The 20,394-nt window shown below is 36.7% G+C and overlaps 1 protein-coding gene across 1 annotated transcript in view; it reads right to left on the bottom strand.

Annotated features, from left to right (window-relative positions):
- Nucleotides 1-9,539: 9,539 nt before the first annotated feature.
- Nucleotides 9,540-20,394, bottom strand: part of FZD3 (frizzled class receptor 3) — a 97,234-nt gene continuing 86,379 nt past the window's right edge. Inside the window, exon 7 of the mRNA XM_070480636.1 lies at nt 9,540-19,861. Coding sequence (XP_070336737.1) covers nt 19,648-19,861 — 214 coding nt within the window. The 3' untranslated portion in view covers nt 9,540-19,647. The remainder of the gene's footprint in view (nt 19,862-20,394) is intronic.

Raw genomic sequence — 20,394 nt, 5'->3', positions numbered from 1 at the left:
AATGGACACCCAGCTTTCCCAGCATTGTGGAGCGTGCTCCCAGGGAGGCCTGTTTGGGTCTTGCCTCAAAGAAATTACTCAGGGGAGTGGCAGGGCTCCACCATCAGGGATCAAATAGACACAGAGGGCCGGGCTTGCAGGGCCCTGCTTGCGGCCCTCTGTGAACCAGGTACCCACTTGCCATGTGAGGGAGCAGACATCCCAGCCAGTGGCTTTGCTGGGGGGCCCGTCTGGCCAGGGAATACGGTTGTTTCGCAGTTCCGCCGGACCTGAGTCTCCAGTCAAGGGGCCCCACCAGCTCATTCTTCCGCCTCATTTCAGCAGGAAAGCAAATAGCTCGGCCTCAGTTCCTGCCCATCCGGGGAATCTGACTGGAGAACGCTGGGCAGTGACAGAGGGCATCCTGTGGTGCTGGGTGGTCTGGGACCCGAACTGACATATTTGCAAAGAAGATATTCAGATGGCCAGTAGGTGCCTGAACAGAGGCTCAACATCACTAATTGTCAGGAAAGTGCACGTCAAGGGTCCCCTTCCATTATCTGCTGTCACTGTCTTCAGACGGAGCCTCCAGATTACTGGTTTAGTGTAAAACGAGGTACCGCAGGAGGAGCCAGATGGGTGAGATGCCCAGAGTGAGGTGTGGGGAGACAGCACGGAGCTTCCGCACCCCTCCACGCATGCCACTCTGAGGTAGTGGGCCCAGGCTGAGAGCTGGAGTCTGTCCTCCTGCGGACAGATACCCTAAGATAGAGGTAATAGCAGGAGTGAGAAGGAGCTTAGCCTGCCCAGATAAGAGGTAAAGAAACCACATAGTTCTCATTCTGGAAGTCAAGGCAACCTTCCCAACTGCACATGTACAGAAAGGCTCCTCCAGGGTCAAAAAGTGAGAGGGCGCCACCCCTTAGTAGGTGATGTTAACCTACTCAGAAGACTCTTTGCTAGAATCCATCTTGATCTCCTTGCAGTCCAAGGGACTCGCAAGAGTCTTCTCCAACACTGCAGTTGGAGAAGTATCAATTCTTGGGTGCTCAGCTTTCTTTATAGTCCAACTCTCACATCCATACATGACTGGAAAAACCATAGCTTTGACTAGATGGAACTTTGTTGGCAAAGTAATGTCTCTGCTTTTTAATATGCTGTCTAGGTTTATCATAGCTTTTCTTCCAAGCAGCAAGCATCTTTTAATTTCATGGCTGCAGTCACCACTTGCAGTGATTTTGGAGCCCAAGAAAATAAAGTCTGTCACTGTTTCCATTGTTTTCCCATCTATTTGCCAAGAAGTGATGGGATGAGTTGTCATGATCTTAGTTTTTTGAATGCTGAGTTTCAAGCCAGCTTTTTCACTCCCCTTTCACTTTCATCAAGAGGTTCTTTAGTTCCTCTTCACTTTTGCCCTAAGGGTGGAATCATCTGCATATCTGAGGTTATTGATATTTCTCCCTGCAATGTTGATTTCAGCTGTGTTTCATCCAGCCCCGCATTTCATAAGATGTACTCTACATATAAGTTAAATAAGCAGGGTGACAATATACAGCCTTGACGTACTCCTTTCCCAATTTGGAACCAGTCTGTTGTTCCATGTCCAGTTTAATTGTTGCTTCTTGACCTGCACACAGGTTTCTCAGAAGGCAGGTAAGGAGCTCTGGTATTCCCATCTCTTTAAGAATTTTCCACACTTTGTTGTGATTCACACAGTCAAAGGCTATAGTGTAGTCAATGAAGCAGAAGTATATGTTTTTATGGAATTCTCTTGCTTTTTCTATGATCCAACAGAGGTTCGCAATTTGATCTCTGGTTCCCCTGCCTTTTCTAAATCTAGCTTGAACATCTAGAAGTTCTCAGTTCATGTATCGTTAAAGCCTAGCTAGAAGAATTTTGACCATTACTTTGCTAGTATGTGAAATAAGTACAATTGTGCAGTATACCATTTGAGCATTCTTTGGCATTGTCTTTCTTTGGGATTGGAAGGAAAACTGACCTTTTCCAGTCCTATGGCCACTGCTGAGTTTTCCAAATTTGCTGGCATATCAATAGATGTTCTGTGTTCATTTCCAAGGCAAACCATTCAATATCACAGTAATCCAAGTCTAAGTCCCAACCACTAATGCCAAAGAAGCTGAACGGTTCTGTGAAGACCTACAAGACCTTCTAGAATTAACACCAAAAAAAGATGTCTTTTTCATCATAACTGACTGACATGCAAAAGTAAGAAGTCAAGAGATACCTGGAATAACAGGCAAGTTTGGTCTTGGAGTACAGAATGAAGCAGGGCAAAGGCTAATAGAGTTTTGCCAAGAGAACACACTGGTCATAGCAAACACCCTCTTCCAACAACACAAGAAATGACTCTATAAGTGGACATCACCAGATGGTTAATACCAAAATCAGACTGATACTATTCTTTGCAACCAATGATGGGGAAGCTGTATAGTCAGCAGAAACAAGACCAGGAGCTGTGGCTCAGATCATGAACTCCTTATTGCAAAATTCAGACTTAAATTGAAGAAAGTGGGGAAAACCACTAGGCCATTCAGGTATGACCTAAATTAAATCCCTTACAACTATACAGTGGAAGTGACAAATAGATTCAAGGGATTAGATCTGATAGAGTGCCTGAAGAACCATGGACAGAGGTTCATAACATTATATAGGCAGTGATCAAGACCATCCCCAAGGGAAAAAAAAATGCAAAAAGGCAAAACAGTTGTCTGACACAGCCTTACAAATAGCTAAGAAAAGAAGAGAAGCTAAAGGGAAAGGAGAAAAGGAAAGATATACCCATCTGAATGCAGAGTTCCAAAGAATAGCAGGGAGAGATAAGAAAGCCTTTATAAGTGAACAATGCAAAGAAATAGAGGAAAACAATAGAATGGGAAAGACTAGAGATCTCTTCAAGAAAATCAGAGATACCAAGGGAACATTTCATGCAAAGATGGACAAATGAAGGACAGAAATGGCATGGACCTAACAGAAGCAGAAGGTATTAAGGTGGCAAGAATACACAGAAGAACTATGCAAAAAAGATCTTAATGACCCAGATAACCATGATGGTATGATCACTCTCCTAGAGTCAGACATCCTGGAATGCGAAGTCAAGTGGGCCTTAGGAAGCATCACTATGAACAAAGCTAGTGGAGGTGATGGAATTCCATCTGAGCTATTTCAAATCCTGAAAGATGATATTGTGAAAGTGCTGCACTCAATATGCCAGCAACTTTGGAAAACAGCATAGGCCACCAGACTGGAAAAGGTCAGTTTTCCTTCCAAACACAAAGAAAGGCAATGTTCGAGGAATGCTCAAACTACAGTTGTCTTGCAGTCAGTAAATCAAGATATATTCCTGGCTCCTGACTTCCATTATTGCTATAGAGAAATCAGCTTTCACAGTAATCGCCATCCCTTTGAGACTGAGCTTTCTCCTCTCTGGCTGTGTTGTTAAAGAATCTTTTCCCTGTCTGGTATTCATCAGTTTTCCTATAAGTCTAAGTGCTATTAAAAAAAAAAAGTATTCATCTTAGGATTCACTGGGCTCCATGGACCTAATGATTATTGTCTTTCAACAATTCTAGAGATTTCCTAGCAATTAATGCTTCAAATATTTCTTTGTTCCCATCACTCTGTCTGGAATGTTGATTAATCTCATTTCATGTTTTCTATCGCTTTCTCTCCCTGTGCTGCCTTTAGGGTAATTTCTTCAAATTAATCTCGTATTACTTATTTATTGGTGTATAATAAATTACCCACAAACCTAGCTGCTGAAAGCAACAAACATGTATTACTTCACACTGTTTCTGGGGGACAGGAATCCAGGAATGACTTAGTTGGGTGGTTTTGGCTCAGCGTCTTTCACAAGGTGAAGGTCAAGCGACCCTGGGGCTGTCATCAAGGGAGGGTGGGACCAGGGCTGGAGATAGAGCTGCTTCCAGATTGGTTCACTTCCATTCCTCCCCACAAGGGCCTCTCCCAGGGCTGCCTGAGTAGTCTCTGGACAGACCAGCTGGCTTCCCCAAGCTGAGGTATGACAGGGAAAGCAGCAGCAGGAAGCCACAGCATCCTCTATGACCCAGTCCCCGAATCACACACCTTCAGTTCCACTTTATTCAGTTGGTTAGAAGCAAATCAAGAAGGCTAATCTATGCTTAAAGGAAGGAGAATGAAGCTCCACCTCCTGAAGAGGAGAATATCAAAGAATTCTAAACACTTGAAGATCACCACACAGGGCTTCCCTGGCAGTCCAGTGGTGAAGAATCCACACTTACATTGCAGGAAGCAGAGGTTCCACTCTTGGTTGGGGAACTAAGATCCCACATACTGTACAGCATAGCCAAAAAATAAACTTTTAAAAATCACCACATAAATTTCTCCACAGACGGAGGAGCCTGGCGGCTACTGTCCATAGGGTTGCAAAGAGTCGGACTTGACTGAACGACTGAGCATGCATATTTCAGTTCAGTAGTCTCTCATCGGTTGTGTTTAATCTATTGTTTCTGATTTCAGTTACTAAAATATTCATATCTAGACATTCAGCTAGGCCTTTTTTTTTCAAACCTGCCTAGTCATTTTTCACAGTATTGTGTTATACATCTAATACCGTCTTCGATTTCTTTAAACATGTTAAATTGTTATTTTATATTGTGTGCTAACTCTAAAAATCTTCAGTCTTTGGAGAATAGATTCTCACTCCTGATGTCTTGTTCTTTAGTGTGTGTGTTGCTAGCTTTGACTATGAACTGCTCCTTTTCCTTGGAAATTTCTCCGTGGAAATTCCTTGGCAGCTATATTAACGTTGTCGTTGTTGTTGCTCAGTCACTAAGTCATGTCTGACTCTTTGCAACCCCACAGACTGCAGCACGCCAGTCTTCCCTGTCCTTCACTATCTCTCGGAATTTGCTCAAGTTCATGTCCATCAAGTCAGTGATGCCCTCCAACCATCTCATCCTCTATCGCTCCCTTCTCCTCCTGCCCCCAGTCTTTCCCAACATTAGACTGCTTTCCTCCAAAGATGTGCATTTTCTTCTGACAACTGCCTGGAGTAACAAGCAAACCAGGACACTTTGAGTTATATTCTTGGCTTAAGGTTCAAGCCACGTGCAGTATATATTTGGACCAAATAATGTATTGTGAGGGCCACTACACGTTCTCGGGGAAATTCCACCATACTCCTGCCAAACAGTGCTAAACTCAGGTTCAGATTTCTTTGATGTCTCGTTCTGTGTGACTTTCTTTTCTTCCATCTCCTTTACATTGAAGGTATAACCCATTGAAGTCCCAGCTCTCTGCAGAGATTTATCACAGCCTCCAATTGATATTGTGACTTTAAGCTTGCCCCCCAGATATGGTAGTGTCTCTAGGGTTCAGCAGAAAACTCGAGTTTTTGGTGTTGGTGCTACCTTATCACCAGTGTTTCTTGCTTTCACTTTGTTTTTGACCTTTGTTAAGATCATGCCAGTTTAGCAACACAATCACAAAGATGATTTTTAACTGTTTACATTGGGATGGTCATTGAAAGTATCGAATCTTCCAACTGCTAAAAATGCAAGTTCCCAATTCACTCTCCAGGCCACTCCAGGCTGCCTCCCTTCCCACTCCATTTGTTGTTGTTGTTGGTGGTGGTTTTTTGCTTTTGCCACACCACGCTAGTCCCTTGACCAGGAATTGAAACTGGGCCCCTGGCAGTGAAAACATGGAGTCCCAACCACTGGATGGCCCGGGAATTCCCCTTAAGTTGTTCTTTTCAGTATCCTCCGTGCTGTCCAATCAAATGGTCTTCCTTAGTCATCATCTTATTTGACCTTTAAGCATCATTTGACTGGTTTAAGGACTCCTTCCTTTATACAGTATTTCTTTCCTGGCTTCTTCAACACATTCCCTGGATATTCCTGGGACACTCCTTCTGAGTGTCCTTTCCTGATCTTTTGTCTTCTACACAACTTCTCTCTCTCTCCAGTCTTCCCAAGGTCATCTCCTATAAGCTGGTGGCTTTATAACCTACCTACATCTCGATGATTCTCACATTTTGGTCTCAGGCCAAAATCTTGAACTGAGCTCTAGACTTACATCCATCTGCTTACTTGGCATCTTCACTTGGGTAATGGTCACTTTAAACCCGTCCAAAACAGAACTTTTGGTTTTCCCCTCCAGCATCTATTCTTCCTCCAGTTTTCTCCACCATAGTAAGTTGCCCTGACTCCACCTTACAGCTCTAACCAAAGAACTAGGACTCATCTTTCATTCACCCCCTTCCTGTCACTATCACATCCAGTATGTCAGTCTTACTGATTCTATTTTTATCTTGAAGTATTTATTTATAAAATTTTAAACACCAAAAGCATTTTTTATTGGGATATAGACAATTAACAATGTTGTGATAGCTTAAAGTGAACATTGAAGGGACTCAGTCATACATATACATGTATCCATTCTCCCCCAAACCCCCTCCTATCCAGGCCAGTATGTAACATTGAGCAGAGTTCCATGCTTCATACAGTAGGTCCTTGTTGTTTATCCATTTTAAATATAGCAGTGTGTGCATGACATTCCCAAAGTCCTTAACCATCCCTTCCCTCTGGCAATCATAAGTTCATTTTCTAAGTGTGTGGTACTGACTCTACTTTTAAGACATCCTGAATTTTCCCTTTCCCGTCCATCTCTACAACTGCCACCTGAGTCCTCGTCATTATTATCTCTAACCTGTACTAATGCAACTGCTTTTTTTTTTAATTGGTTTCCCTGTGTGCACTCTTGATTTTCATAATCCATTTTCATAGAGCCAGCAGAATAATTTTTTAAAAAGGAAAATTAGTCATGTTAATCCCTTAATTAAAATGCTTCAATGGCACACCTTTGCACTTTGAATAAAATCCATATTGTTTAACCAAGACCCTTAAGTTGTATCTCATAACACTTATTACTATCTGAAACTAATCTGTTAATGTCTTTACTTATTGTCTGCTTCCTCTCTTTAGGCTCAAACTTTCCATTATAGACCTACAACAGGACAACTGTCTATTTATTCCCTACCATAACCTCAGCAATTGTTAGGTGATTAATAAATTCCTATCGATTGGATCTGTCATCTTCTAATAGTTCTCTGAACACCCAGTCTTCATGGCAGAAGTAACTACTTCCACATTTGTGCTCAAATAACACTTTGAACACACCACCATTATAGTACTCAGGTGTTTACAAGCTTATCCCCTTACTAGAATGTGAACTTTGAAGGAGTATAAATCATGACATTTTCTTGTTCGAATTTCTAGGGTCTTATTCACTACCTGATAAGGAGTAGGTAAACAAATGCATGTTTACTGAATAAATGAATGAATGCTAATTAACAGTCACAGAGACTTGAAAAATCATTTTCTAAAATTACTTTCATCAACAGACATGAAAAACAACATGAACATAACCTTTGGTTCTGGAAAAGCAACTAAAACTGTGACAGCAAACCAAGCCTCTAATGAAATAAGTCATGCTTCTGCAAGAACCCTAACGTTGACTGGGACAGAAGAGGAAGCAAAGGCCGTTCGGTAAATGCCTCCGCTCTCCCCCGCGTCTGCTCATCGGTTTTAGTGCTGCGGCAACAGCTCTAGAAACAAGCCAACTTCTGACAGCTAATGTGGCCCACGTAATGTCTGGAATTTTCAGAAATGCTTATCTTCACACTGGAAATGAAGGAGACTTCTCTCCTTGTCTTTGTGCTAAGGGTTCATTTGGAATTTATTAAATTGATGACTGAGGTAATATCTGTGCCCTTGGGATTATTACCAATAGTGCTTTTAAACTGGCTCCACCAGAGCCCAATCTGTCGCCAGAGAACAATGTCCCTTCTGCCCTTGTAGCCAGCAGGACACGTGGGAAATCAGAAGCCTGTACATAGATGTTAGTGCATGGATCTTAGTCATCATACTCAGCAAACACTTTCCTAAAAAATCTGGTGCCAAACAATTCTTAAAATAAAAATGCACATGCTTCACTGATTCACTTAAGTGTTTAGATGCTTCTATTGTATTTACTGTTGTTCAATAGCTCATCTAATGTTACTTGAAGTTGATGAAAATCTTCCCTTAGCTCCTTAAGGTGGCCTTAATTTTGAGCTAAGAGAAAGTGAAAAGGGCTTAACATAATTTTTCAGCAGCAAGATAGAAGACAGTCACTAATCAGTACCTTAGCAAAAACCTTTAATTATCTTCAAAATACTTTTGAGTGCCTGCTTAGTTTTTATTTTTTTTTCTAATAAATGGATTTGGAAATAACCCTCATTGGTGAATTTGTGTGCTGCACTGGAGTACTCAGAGACCAGGTGGTAAAGCTACATTCCTTACCTTTTTAATTCTTGGCACGCTGGAAAATCTCAACCTTCTCTCATGGCTCCTCCCATATTCTGCTCCTTATCTCCTGCCAACAAATTGGGTGGGTATGCTAGTGGGAGTGTGAGGTTGGTAAAAACATACACTTGATTAGCAGCAAAATAAAGAGCATTGTTTAAAAAAGGAGGAAAGTACAATGGAGGAGAAGATAAAGGAGAAGTGGGAATAAACAGAAAACTGGACAATAACGGTGAAAAAAACTGAAGGATAATATTGGAAGAAGGGCACCAGAGACTGATGGCTCTTATTAATCTCAGTACCTCCAACTTCTCCAAGCAAACTCAACAGTATGTTTCATGGCAACAGGCCAGTTCTAAGCAATGGAACTTTAATGGATTCCTTGGGCCATTTTCCATTCCTTGCTTGTTCATTGCCCATGCTTTGCAGATGTGCAAGTGTGAGGCTGAATATTTTAGTTCTCTACTGCTGCTCTAATAAATTACCCTAAATTTATGGGCTTAAGCAACACTTAAGCAACTTATCACCTTCGGTAAATTAGAAGTCTGACATTGGTCTCAAGGGGCTGAAATGAAGATGCCAGCAGCTCCTTTATGAAGACTTCAGGGGAGTGTTAATTTCCTTGCTCACTTTGCTCATTTTGGTTGTCGGCTAACTTCAAAATGGAATGGAGGGCCTTACAGTAGTAAGCTTCCTGTTACTGAAATAATTCAAGCAGAGGCTTATAAAAGATGGTTTTGGAGGATGTTGGTACTGGGTTGGAAGTTGAACCTTATGATTTCTAAGGTCGCTTCCAACTAAAGAATGCACGATCTAGGCAAAAAACACTCTAGTACCGGTTTAAGTCTTAATCGGCTGTCCTGTGTATGGAAAAAAAAACAACTGATTTGCTTACATGGGTAGGACTTCCTATTGGGGAAATTGATTTAGGTACTTGAATGCATTCATCTTTTTCTCCTGTTATGTACACCTGGTAGTGGTGTGCATGGGGATATAATAATGAATAGAGACGGGATAGCATTCAGAACGATGTATCTGTATTCCAGGGATATGATACAGAATGATATATCTATATTCCAGATTACTGTGGAGTCTATGGTATTGTGAATGAAAAAATTAGTAATTAGAAAAACATAAAATATGAAATCTAATTTAAAAATAGCAGTGTAGATGATGTAGAAAATTACACTCAATCAGGTACTGATGACAAAATAGAGAACAAATCATTTCATTTTTATTACAAATTTCCAATTTATAACCAAAATATACAACCACTACATTTAAAATCAGTTTGTACACTCACAGTTAAAGTGCTAAGTAAAAACATTTACAAAAACTTGACATCAGTCTACTGTAAACAAAATAAATCTACAAGAGCAGAGTGCAAAGCACATCAGCTAATGTGAAAGTACAGTTCATGCTCTAATCAAGCACACTTGCCCTCTATATAGCTCAACAACGGTAAATTCTCCACTCGTTTGGAAATTAATGATCAATTTTAAATACATAAAAAAGAAACATGAAGAACTAATGCCACAAAATACAAATCTTCATCAGCACAGTTTCCAACCAGATGCTTATATGATAAAACAAGATTAAAACTTTAGATCAATTTTAGGATCACCTCCATCAACTTAATTCAGATTAGGGTCTAAAAACTAAACTGCTAAATGTCAGCAGTTCAAAAACAATAGCTTTTAAAAATAATGGAAAAGGAATATCTCTTCTACCTTTATATTTCTTGAGAAAAGGAGAAAGTGGTGGTCATTTCTCATAACAGTAAAATGAGTAAAGACTTAAAAAAAAAAAACCAAGAATGGAGAATGCCCACCTGTGAATTCAGTATGAGGGAGCAGAGCTGGAAGACAGGCTCAGCTGAAGGGAGGGTAGACTGAGCCTGAAGTACAGACAGCCTTTGAACAATGTGGGTGAAGGATATCTAAGATGTTCTGAACACAGCTTCTGAACTGAAAGGCATGAGACCAGCAAGGTCCCTACTTCTTACGACTCTTAAGAAGAAATGACTGGCTTTCTTCCTCAAGGTCACCAAAACCACACAGCACTTTCAGTCATCACATGGGCTCTTCGAAAGAGAAGCAGATTCCCAACTTAAGTCACCTAAATGAAATCTCTTGTCTCAAAACAGTTTCACCAACACTGATTGAACTATTTCCACTTCTGTTTTAAAGCTAAATATTTATTCTACTAATTGATAGTCATCTGTGCTAACAACAATGTATTTGTTTCTTTAAAACAGGTGAAAAGGCTATAGTTGAGAACACTTTATTGCAAACCGATACCCCTAGGTTAATTTTGGAGAGCATTAGGTCAGCTCTTGTTGGCTATATACTACCCTTATTATTCATAATTTAACATATATGAGAAGATGTAGTCTGACTTTGGAACAACCCAATCCGCAACCTTTCAAAACACAGTTCTATTTAAAATTGGGGATCTCCTAGGTAGGAGCTTCTCATTTTTATATCCTTTTTTATACTCATAACTTATACTCATTCTTATAACTTGAAACACAGGTAGAAAGAAAATCTTTAAAACGGCATGTTTAGGCAAATCTGTTGGCTACATAACATAATATTATTATTTTAGAATGCATACTAAGAAGACAAAATTCTATAGCTAAGAAGACAAAATTCTATAGCTGGCAAAATTGAGTCCATATTAGATACTGGCAGGGGGTAGTTATTTTGCCTTCAAGTGATATTTACAGGCTAATCCTTTGATATATGACAATATCTCAGTGAATGAAAGCTGAAAAACTATACACAGATTTAATGAAAAACTGATATAACTTAAACATTCCCAAAAGATATTTGCTTCAATTACTGAAGTCATTTTGATTAAGTACCTTTGAAAACTGGGCAATTTAACAGCAAAACAAAGCAGAATTTTCTTGATAGGCCTCTGGTTATCTGTAGTTTGAATCTTTATAAAGCCTCTGGTAGGTTGTTTAAAAGAGTTGAACTGGGAAGTTGAAATATCTCTTCTAAAAGATCTTTTGTTTGGTTGTTTCTTGAATATGTATTATGAAACTGCTAACATTTGATCAATAAAACCAGCAACTTCACATAGCTCAGAATAGTATTACCCAGCTATGGCCATGTAATATGAATTTCCTTGGGCTGATTCTCAAAAACAAAAAACCATCTACTTAACAGCTTTCTACTGAGATGACCATGTTAACCTAACATATACAAAAATGTACAACACTAAGAAAAAAAAAGACAAAACAAAAAAGGGGGCTCAAAAAAAAAAAACCCACTCACATTAAATAAATGTGAGCTTCAGGTATCATATATTACAGAAAGTGAAATAACTATTAACTATGATAAACTGTAGACATATATATTTATATAAACAATCCCAATCAGATTAAAATACAGCACTATCAGATTAAAATACAGCAAAGTTGGCATTTTCTTAAACAGTTTAAATGAGAAGAAACAGCTTCCATAGGTCTTTCAAATAAAAATAAGACAATTTAACAGCTTTGAAGTGTCAAACTTTTCTTTCTGGTAATGGGAGAAAGCGATTATGGATGGTGTAGCTCTCTTTATCATGCCAAAGTAAGTGTTCAAACTGTAGTCACTCCTTCACATATGTAATATGTTTAAACTTCAATGAAAAAATAAAACTTAAAAATAGAGTCCGGCATTTGAAAATAAAAGCAGAAAAGTTGTTTGAAGTTGGTATTAAAGATTTGTGGAAAAAAAAAAAGATTTGTGAAATGGGCTCATTTTAAAGGGATTAACTTTTTTAAAAAGATGAATGATAAAGAATTCAGATTTATTATGATAGTTCACAGCTACGGTAGAAATAGCACCTGATGACAAGAGAACTTCCAAACTAATGTTTTCAAATCAGAGAGTCCTTTTCATGATTAAAAAAAAAGAATTTTAAGTTCACACATAAAGAAACTGCAACATTTTCAAGTACATGGTTACCTCAGCACAATGTAAAGAATTATGTGTTGATCTTGTCTCAGAAACACAGAATTATTTCATATTAAACCTTTCTGCCAACAAGAGTAGTTCAAAAAAAAATTATCTGAGGCAGGGCTAAGGGAAAAACAGAAGATATTTATAAACTTAATTTTCAAAACTGAGGAGGGGTCAGTTAGAAAAAGAAAAATGATGGATGGATAAATATAAATTAAACCACCCTAGGATTATCTGTTTTACCTTATAGAATATTCCATTATCAACCCAGAAAATACTCAATGAAATGTTTAGACCTCAGACTTAAGATTTAACAAATATAATAGCAAAACACAGAGAGTCAGAGAACTGAAAAGAAGGTTGTGGTGGTAGTTCTTAACAGGTGGTTAATATAACACTGTAATATAGCAATGTGTGAATGAGAGACGCTGGGCATCTAACTGAACTTTTGGAAGTCAGGAGAGCTGCCTGATCCAGTGAACTGACCAAAGACAAGGAATCGAGTACAGCCAAACAAATTACATCAGAAACCAGTGTACCTTCCTGTATCAATTTCCATTATTCTTCTCTACCCACCAGACACCAAACCCAGTACCTAGATTGTAAATCTACAGACCAAGGGTTCAAGAGATTGACAGGAGTTAATGAAGACAATTAGAACAAAGACAATGATCTTGAAGCGTAACAGGAATCTCTATGGCCTGGTTCTCAGAGAATGTAATTATCAATAAATCTACAAGAGAACTTTGTCGAGAGATGGAAGTAATACAATCTCTACATTTTACTACAGAAGGAGGCTTTACAGAAACATCTTCTGCAGAGCTGAAAAAATAAAGAAACCACATGTATCTCTAAGGATATATTAAAGCAGGACATTCACTTGCTCGTGGCAATCTGGCAACTGTAGTTATGCAAAGAATCTAAGAATTCAGCTTACAGGTAATTACTTAACAGACAAATTTAAATCCAGTCCTCAATTCTTTTTGTATTTTATAATTATTTTAATGTCAGCAAAATCTAATAGCTTTTTAATTAGTTATATGGGCCATATAACTGTTATATGCTTTGTTTACTAATTTTACCTTAATACATTTTGATTAAAAGTTTAGCCTAAGTAGCTATGCTCATATTTAAGAGAACAAAGACCACACAATTTTAGATGTTATTTTTTTCTGTACATCAGTTTTATATTGGTTCCTTAGGAGATTTTTCCCTTAGGAGGAAAAAAGGTCATGTCGATTATTTGTAACCTTTTTTTTACTTTTACAATCTATAATTTTCCTCCTTTAAAATTACCTAAAATCAAGAATGAAAAACAAAATCAGCAACAGAGCTGAATCCTATCAATTTAAGTGCAACTTGCATTAACATTGCAGACTGATCTAGTATATAGAGTTCATGGGGGGAATAACAAGAATAAGATAATGATTATAAAATAGTCAAGGGATAACCAAGCCAGAGACAGGTGGAATCTGAGACACGACCTGGTCTAACCCCCTTTTTCTTTCATTTACAGATGGTTAAACTGAGGTCCCAAGAGATAAAATCGCAAGGTTCCACAGCTCATTGAAAACAGAGGCAATACTACAAATCAGCCCTCAGACACAAAGTTCTGTCAGATTTAAAAATTAACATAATGCATTTTTACTAAGCATTCAAAAAATCTGCCAATTTAGAAAAAAGAAACTATTAAGCTCCAAAGTTCTTTCTTTCATGTCAATAGCATGTCAACACAATTAAAGTAATACTTGCAAGTTAGCAATACAAACAAGCTGACTTATATAACAAAAATCCCAGGGCTATAATAAAAATATAGCTCATCCTACTGCAGGAAATATGATAAAAAGCTTGAAAAATATCACTGTCTTATAAAAATTAATGTTATTAATGAACAGTAATTATAAAAATAACGAAACACTGAATTTTCAAAATCTGAATTACTCTAAGGTAAATACTTGCTTTTCTTGATCAGGGAAAACTGCTGACAGTGACCAATGAAATGATTAAAAAAAAAAATAAAAACAATGCTATCACACCGGTGAAAATGTCCAAGAAAGGACATAAGAGATTTCCTGAGAAAAGTGATTATTAAAAAAAAAAAATTCTGAAGGAAACCATTCTTCAATACATTTAAGTAGATTGAATTACTCTCTTTTATAGGAGATAATGTTGTACTGGCATGGGATTTGACTAAAATGTAAGTGAAAATTTACTTTCTTTTATCTTTATGCAACAAAAATGTTATTTTCTAATTAGTGATCACAGAATAAGAAATATGCTTATTAACTTACTGTACTAAATCTTTATAAATCAACCAAATAGAAATGTCTACAAAGATGGCTGGTTCTGGATAAACCTTAATATTATCTTTCCCAGAAGACTTCAGATTTTGAGAGAAATTATTATAATCCTATCAATTTGGCTATTCCAGGAGAGTAATTACAATAAGATGGCAGGTAAAGGTTGCTTAGTTTTCCCATTCCTTTCTCAAAAATCATATAATTGGAGCAAAACAGAATTGAAGTGAATTAAAATATGAAGAGATGTCAACATAATTTTTTCATAAAAAACATAAAAATGACACAAGAATAATGTATAGAATCATACAGTTACTAAGAAACATAGCTGAATTAAACATAAACACTTTTCCTTACTCAGTTGTAAAAAGGCATAAAAGAAGTTTAAAAGAATCATGAGTTCCTTTGTACATCTAGGTTCTATAAAAATGCCCTTTTGTGTTTATGTAATCTGTGTGTAAAAGAATGGAGAAATCCTTACTTTATGCAGGTTAAAAAATTACATATACAAATATAATAGTATCACTAATTTCAAGTTTTGCCGTGATGAAAACCAGTAAGTTACAGTAGTCACTAATAAAAAAGAACTGTTCTTAATTGGAAGTAATTAGGCATATGAAAGACCTCAAAGGAAAAAAAGTAACAGGGCCTACACTTTTCTTTATATTTTTCTTGCCAAACTAATGTAGTTATATCATTCCATATCAAAGGAGACATATAATGGATATCCCCAAATTTCTGTTGAAAGTGACCTATAAAATTCAACCATATAAATTTTCAGAGCATATTCTGGTATAACATATAATAAAGGGCCAATACAATCTAAGGGCACAGTCATTCTCGAAAAAGAATCTCATTTTTAAAGGGTCAATTGGATTGCTGATTTAAAGACTGTGTCAAATGAATACTGGCCTAATCGCTTAAATTCTGTTTTTACTACTCAATACCACTATGCTTGCTTTCTGTAACCCCCAGATTCTAACAAAAACAAATACTATCAGTGTTTTTTTAAAGAGCACTATAATTCTTGTTAGCTCATTTGATCCTCACAATGTCCTGTACAGCAGGTCTCAGAGCCCCAAATTACCTTATCCTCATTTTACATCAAAGAAATTGAGACAAAGAGAAATTAAATGACCTGTTCAGTTTACATCATTATTATGGGTCTTTTGAATTCCAAGCCCAGGGCAATTTTCATTACACTAGACTATGTTAGTCATCCAAGTATGATAATATATAAATATACCTTTGGCATGTCAAAGGCAATATAAATATCATCATAGTGAAAATTTGGTATGTTAACATTTTCTAAGCTCCAGCCAATGATCCACTATTTTATGAAAAAATTTTAAGTAGTTCCTTTTATTTCATGAAGATATAGTCTACACCAATAAAGTTACAACTTCAGTTATTTCCAGCTATTATCACAAAGAAACTAATGAGGTAGGTTAAAATGTAGTTAATTTCCCTCATTTGAAGAGATTCTTAGAATTTTCTTAAATCTGCTCCAAGAAACAGTTTTAGAAAAAGAAAATCATCATTAATAAAGGTTTACTTGAATATTCATTCACCCAACTAGTATACAAAGATCTAATTTCACATAAAACCAAGAAGAACCTACTTACTTCTAAAAACTGCTGTTCACCTTTTAAAATTAATATAAAGTATTAGTATAAGTTTGTATATATATTTAATTAAAATAGTAATATGTACTGTTACTCTAGGAGAAATAAACTTTATTTGGTGCAATTCATCGATTATTACTTGCCACATATTATTCCGGTCAAGCAGAGACTCATTTTACTTAGCTTAAATTTAGATTCTTCAAATTTCTTTAAACTGAGACTATCACGACTAAAGTGAGTTGCATAACATTCATTTATTTTAATATTTTAATTGAAAACCTACCATGCCCTCTTCTAGTTGCTGAGTTATTAACTGTTCTTTGAAACTAATTATTGTTTCGAGCTTAACACTGTTTTGAATTGTTTGCTTTAATCACTGAAAAAATCCAATACAATATTGCTGAAATCAGAGTACTTTTCGAAAACTTTTTGGTTATTTGTTAACATTTTAGAGAGAACTATTATTTTCTCAGTTGTCAACTGAACAAATAAAATACTAAACATTATCATCTGCCAATCACAACACTAATTAAACATATGGTAAGAAAGCTGTCTAGACTTGTTCAAGTTGGTTTAAGCTAGTTGAGACTTGAAATTGTTGTTCTGCTGTAGTTCTTCAACTGTCTCTTTAAAGAAAAAAGCCCTAATTCGGAGCACTAGTTGGATAAATAACACAACCCAAACTAAATCTGTTATTTAAAACGACGGATTAACAATATTAAGTAAATTCTGTGAAGCAAAACTAAGATAGTGAAAGTAACTGAAATGCCAATAAAGCATTTACAAATATATCAACAGTTTAATAGAGAAGATACAAATGAATATTTAAAAATCAGGAAGCACAGGGTTAAGATTTTCACATTGATGTTCACTTAACTGTCTATACTTGGCCCACAAAGAAACCAATTAACATTCTGGCAATGGATGATATAATGCAGATGGCAATGAATGACAGCATCTTTGAGCTCAAACTGGTACCTTCTCTGCTAACTTATTTTTGTGTCTGAATGTTTGTTTTTGTCTTTCATGCTGTTCTCAGGAGAAATCCTCAGACAAAAGCCTCATGAATTAGATTTATTTATAAATGAGTTGTTACCAATTTGATCTTCAGAGTAAAGGTCGACTGTCACATGTGAGGGAATTCAGACTCTACTTGTCTTGAGTATTAACTCCAGTTTCAAGGAGAAAGACAATGAGGATGGAGGAAAAAGTAAAGCATTTGAGCCAAATGTTCAAATATCTTATGAAGAATTAATAATAAATATTAAGAAATATGTACTGTGAAAGAAAAAAAATGACAGGCAAACAAATTATTATTATCAGAAAACTGACTTCTGTGCCTGATGAAAGCTTTTCCAACACCAAATTTCTTGGTACATTTTGTTTTAAAGAAGGAGAGGAAAAAGTCCACATGAATTCAAACACATGTCAAAGATTGTACTATGGTAGCCCTCAAACAAATATCTTAAGTCCTCAATAATCTTAATCCGTTCTAGTTCATAACACTAAAGTTTTCAAAGAGCTTTCAGCTTTCATATGACTTTTTGTCTGATACTTATTGACAATTTTGTGAGGTAGGTATTTATTTTCTATCTTCATTCAAAAACAAGGGAACTGAGGCTCAGAGAAATTAACTTGTAAAAGGTCAAAAACTAGCACATGGCAAAGCCAGACCTCTCTGGAGTCTAGAATATTTTTTAAAGTTTGATTCTTGGATATCTGCATAAGAATCACCTATGATATTAATATTTTTATGATGACAGATTTTTAAAGTCCTACCATCATCTTTGACTTACTGAGCACAGATTTTTAGGAGTGGGGTCCAAAATTCCAGTTGTAGATCAATCAGGTAAAGGATATAAAAGCCTAACACTGAGTCCAGCTAGGTTTTCACATGATATAACATGATGCCATCACATTGTCAGCAGGGGCAAGTTACTTTCAAACAGCCTGCAGTCAGGCCTGCAGCAGATTAGAATCACTGGGGAAGCTTTTTATAAAACTACCAGTCCTCATCTCAGTGAGAGGAAGGAGTCAGGCATTGCCCGAATGATTCTTATCTGTAGTCAGGGTTGAGGATGGCTTGTTTAAATATGCTTGTCTACATAATACATCCAGCATTTTCCAGAATTTTTCTTTCCCTTACGATCATTATCATGCCTAATAAAGTTTACAATTTTTATTAGAAGTTATTTAAATATTACAAGACAAAATGTCAAAGATTTTTGAATTGATATTTTTAAAGTTAAAAGATACTTCACAGCAGGACTAATTCATGCTACAATGAATTTCAAATATCCCAAATTAATCACCACTGTGGACTCGGGTTATATACATATTTCAGCTGTAAACAAGAACGACCCAGAATCTGAAGACAGGGGTGTGGGGCAAAAGCTGTAGCTTATCGGCTACTGGGCAATGCCAGTGCGAACAGTAAGTCCACTGATAGGAGGGGTCTGGATACCAACATCTGGCGGCTTTGGCAAGATTACATCTCACTGCAAAAAACACAGTAACAGATACAGAGGAAACACTTTGCTGTTTTTTAACTATGGTTACTACAAAAAGACTTACAGTGTGTGATGCTTATCTTATTACATGCTTCCATAGAACATATCTGAACATGAAGTTCTCTACAAATCAATACTACTACATGGGAAAAAATGGCTAAAAGTAAAAATTTTCTGTCATGCATATGGATAAGTTATCAATATAAAAACACAGCCAGTAAAAGTAATATTTACAAAAGTAATAAAAACAGCACAATTACTGAGAAAAAAATGCCCATCTCTGCTTTTACTCTGTTGCTAATCCTACTCCTGTATTTCTCTGGATAAAGACTATTTTGACAGAATTTCAAAAGAGTCTTCAGTAGACTAATCAGATTCTTCAGTTGTTTTTATATTCTATTAGCTAAAATACCCTTGCTGATTTATCAAATTCTCCTACAGTTTAAAAACACAGTTCTTTTTCACTTAGTGGAAAGAAAACTACAAAGTCCTACTATTCATCTGAGAAATAAACCTTGCATAGAAAATTTCTTTAATTCTGAAATTTTGTTTTATTAACAGAACTACCAGAATGTTACCTCACAACTAGTTGATATTATATGAAAGTTCACTATAAAGCAGTCACCATACATTTAGGATTTTTCCAAATATAAAACAAGTGGGTTTATAAAAATGCTTACCAGACAAATAATTATTTCTTCATAACCTAGAAATAAGAATTATTTATGTGATGATATCATTCTTAGCATTTTGGATGCCTTGAGGTTCCAAGTTTGATGCAATATAAAAAGCAAAAATTTACTTTTCAATGGACACAATCTGCACCTGACTGAAAGCATCTTAACAGTGAGTTATAGCAATCAGTCATGCAAAGGCAAAGAATAAAATCTGCTTCTTAAACAGCACAAATTTTCCACCTTAGACAGGACAATTTAAGCACTGGTTCCATCTTCTTCAATAACCCGATTCATGCTGGTACCATGTGTGATGTGAGTCATAGGATTATTACTGAGATCTCTGATGCTGCTATGTCGTGACTGTTCATTGAGCCGATGGGAACTACTGTGCCTGGAGTGATCTGTAAGTCGTGACATGCTGCCATGAGGTAGTCTCTCCTCCATTCCTCTGTAACTGCAGGGAGTGTACCTAATGTGGGAGGTAACAGAACACACTAGAAAATAACACTAAAATTTTTCATGAAAATAAAACTGATTTACAAAATAATTTCATGATTTACATTGTTGAATTATTCAAATGGCCAAACAAAAGGGAGAAAAAAATCTCCTAATTAGGCTCAGAATTAAGAGCTGCCTTGCAAAGAGACAGAAGCTGAAGTTAAGCAGAGCCCACTGATCTAGAACTATGCTAAGTAAGGATACTTCTCTCATTCAAATAAGTTTTGGATTGTGAGGTGGGTCTCGGGAGAGGAAGAATAAGAACAGAAGAAATATGGCATCATCCCAGGCAATCTAGAAGAATGGTGACAGTCATGGTACAGCAAACTCCAATTTCACTACAACCCTGGGAGTGGAAAAGGGAGCGTATGAAATTAGAGGAGAAATTAGCAGAACCTTAAAAAAGTGAGGGAGCTGGCAAGCAACGATGATGCTTAAAGTGTGGACAGCTTCCTTCCAGACAGCCCAGTTAATAGCTCAGTTAACTACCTGTAAATGGTCTTA

Source organism: Odocoileus virginianus, chromosome 18 (genome assembly GCF_023699985.2).
Source record: "Odocoileus virginianus isolate 20LAN1187 ecotype Illinois chromosome 18, Ovbor_1.2, whole genome shotgun sequence".
Lineage (NCBI taxonomy): Eukaryota > Metazoa > Chordata > Mammalia > Artiodactyla > Cervidae > Odocoileus > Odocoileus virginianus.
Note: the sequence above shows the minus strand (reverse complement) of the source record. Positions and strands in the feature narration are given on the sequence as shown.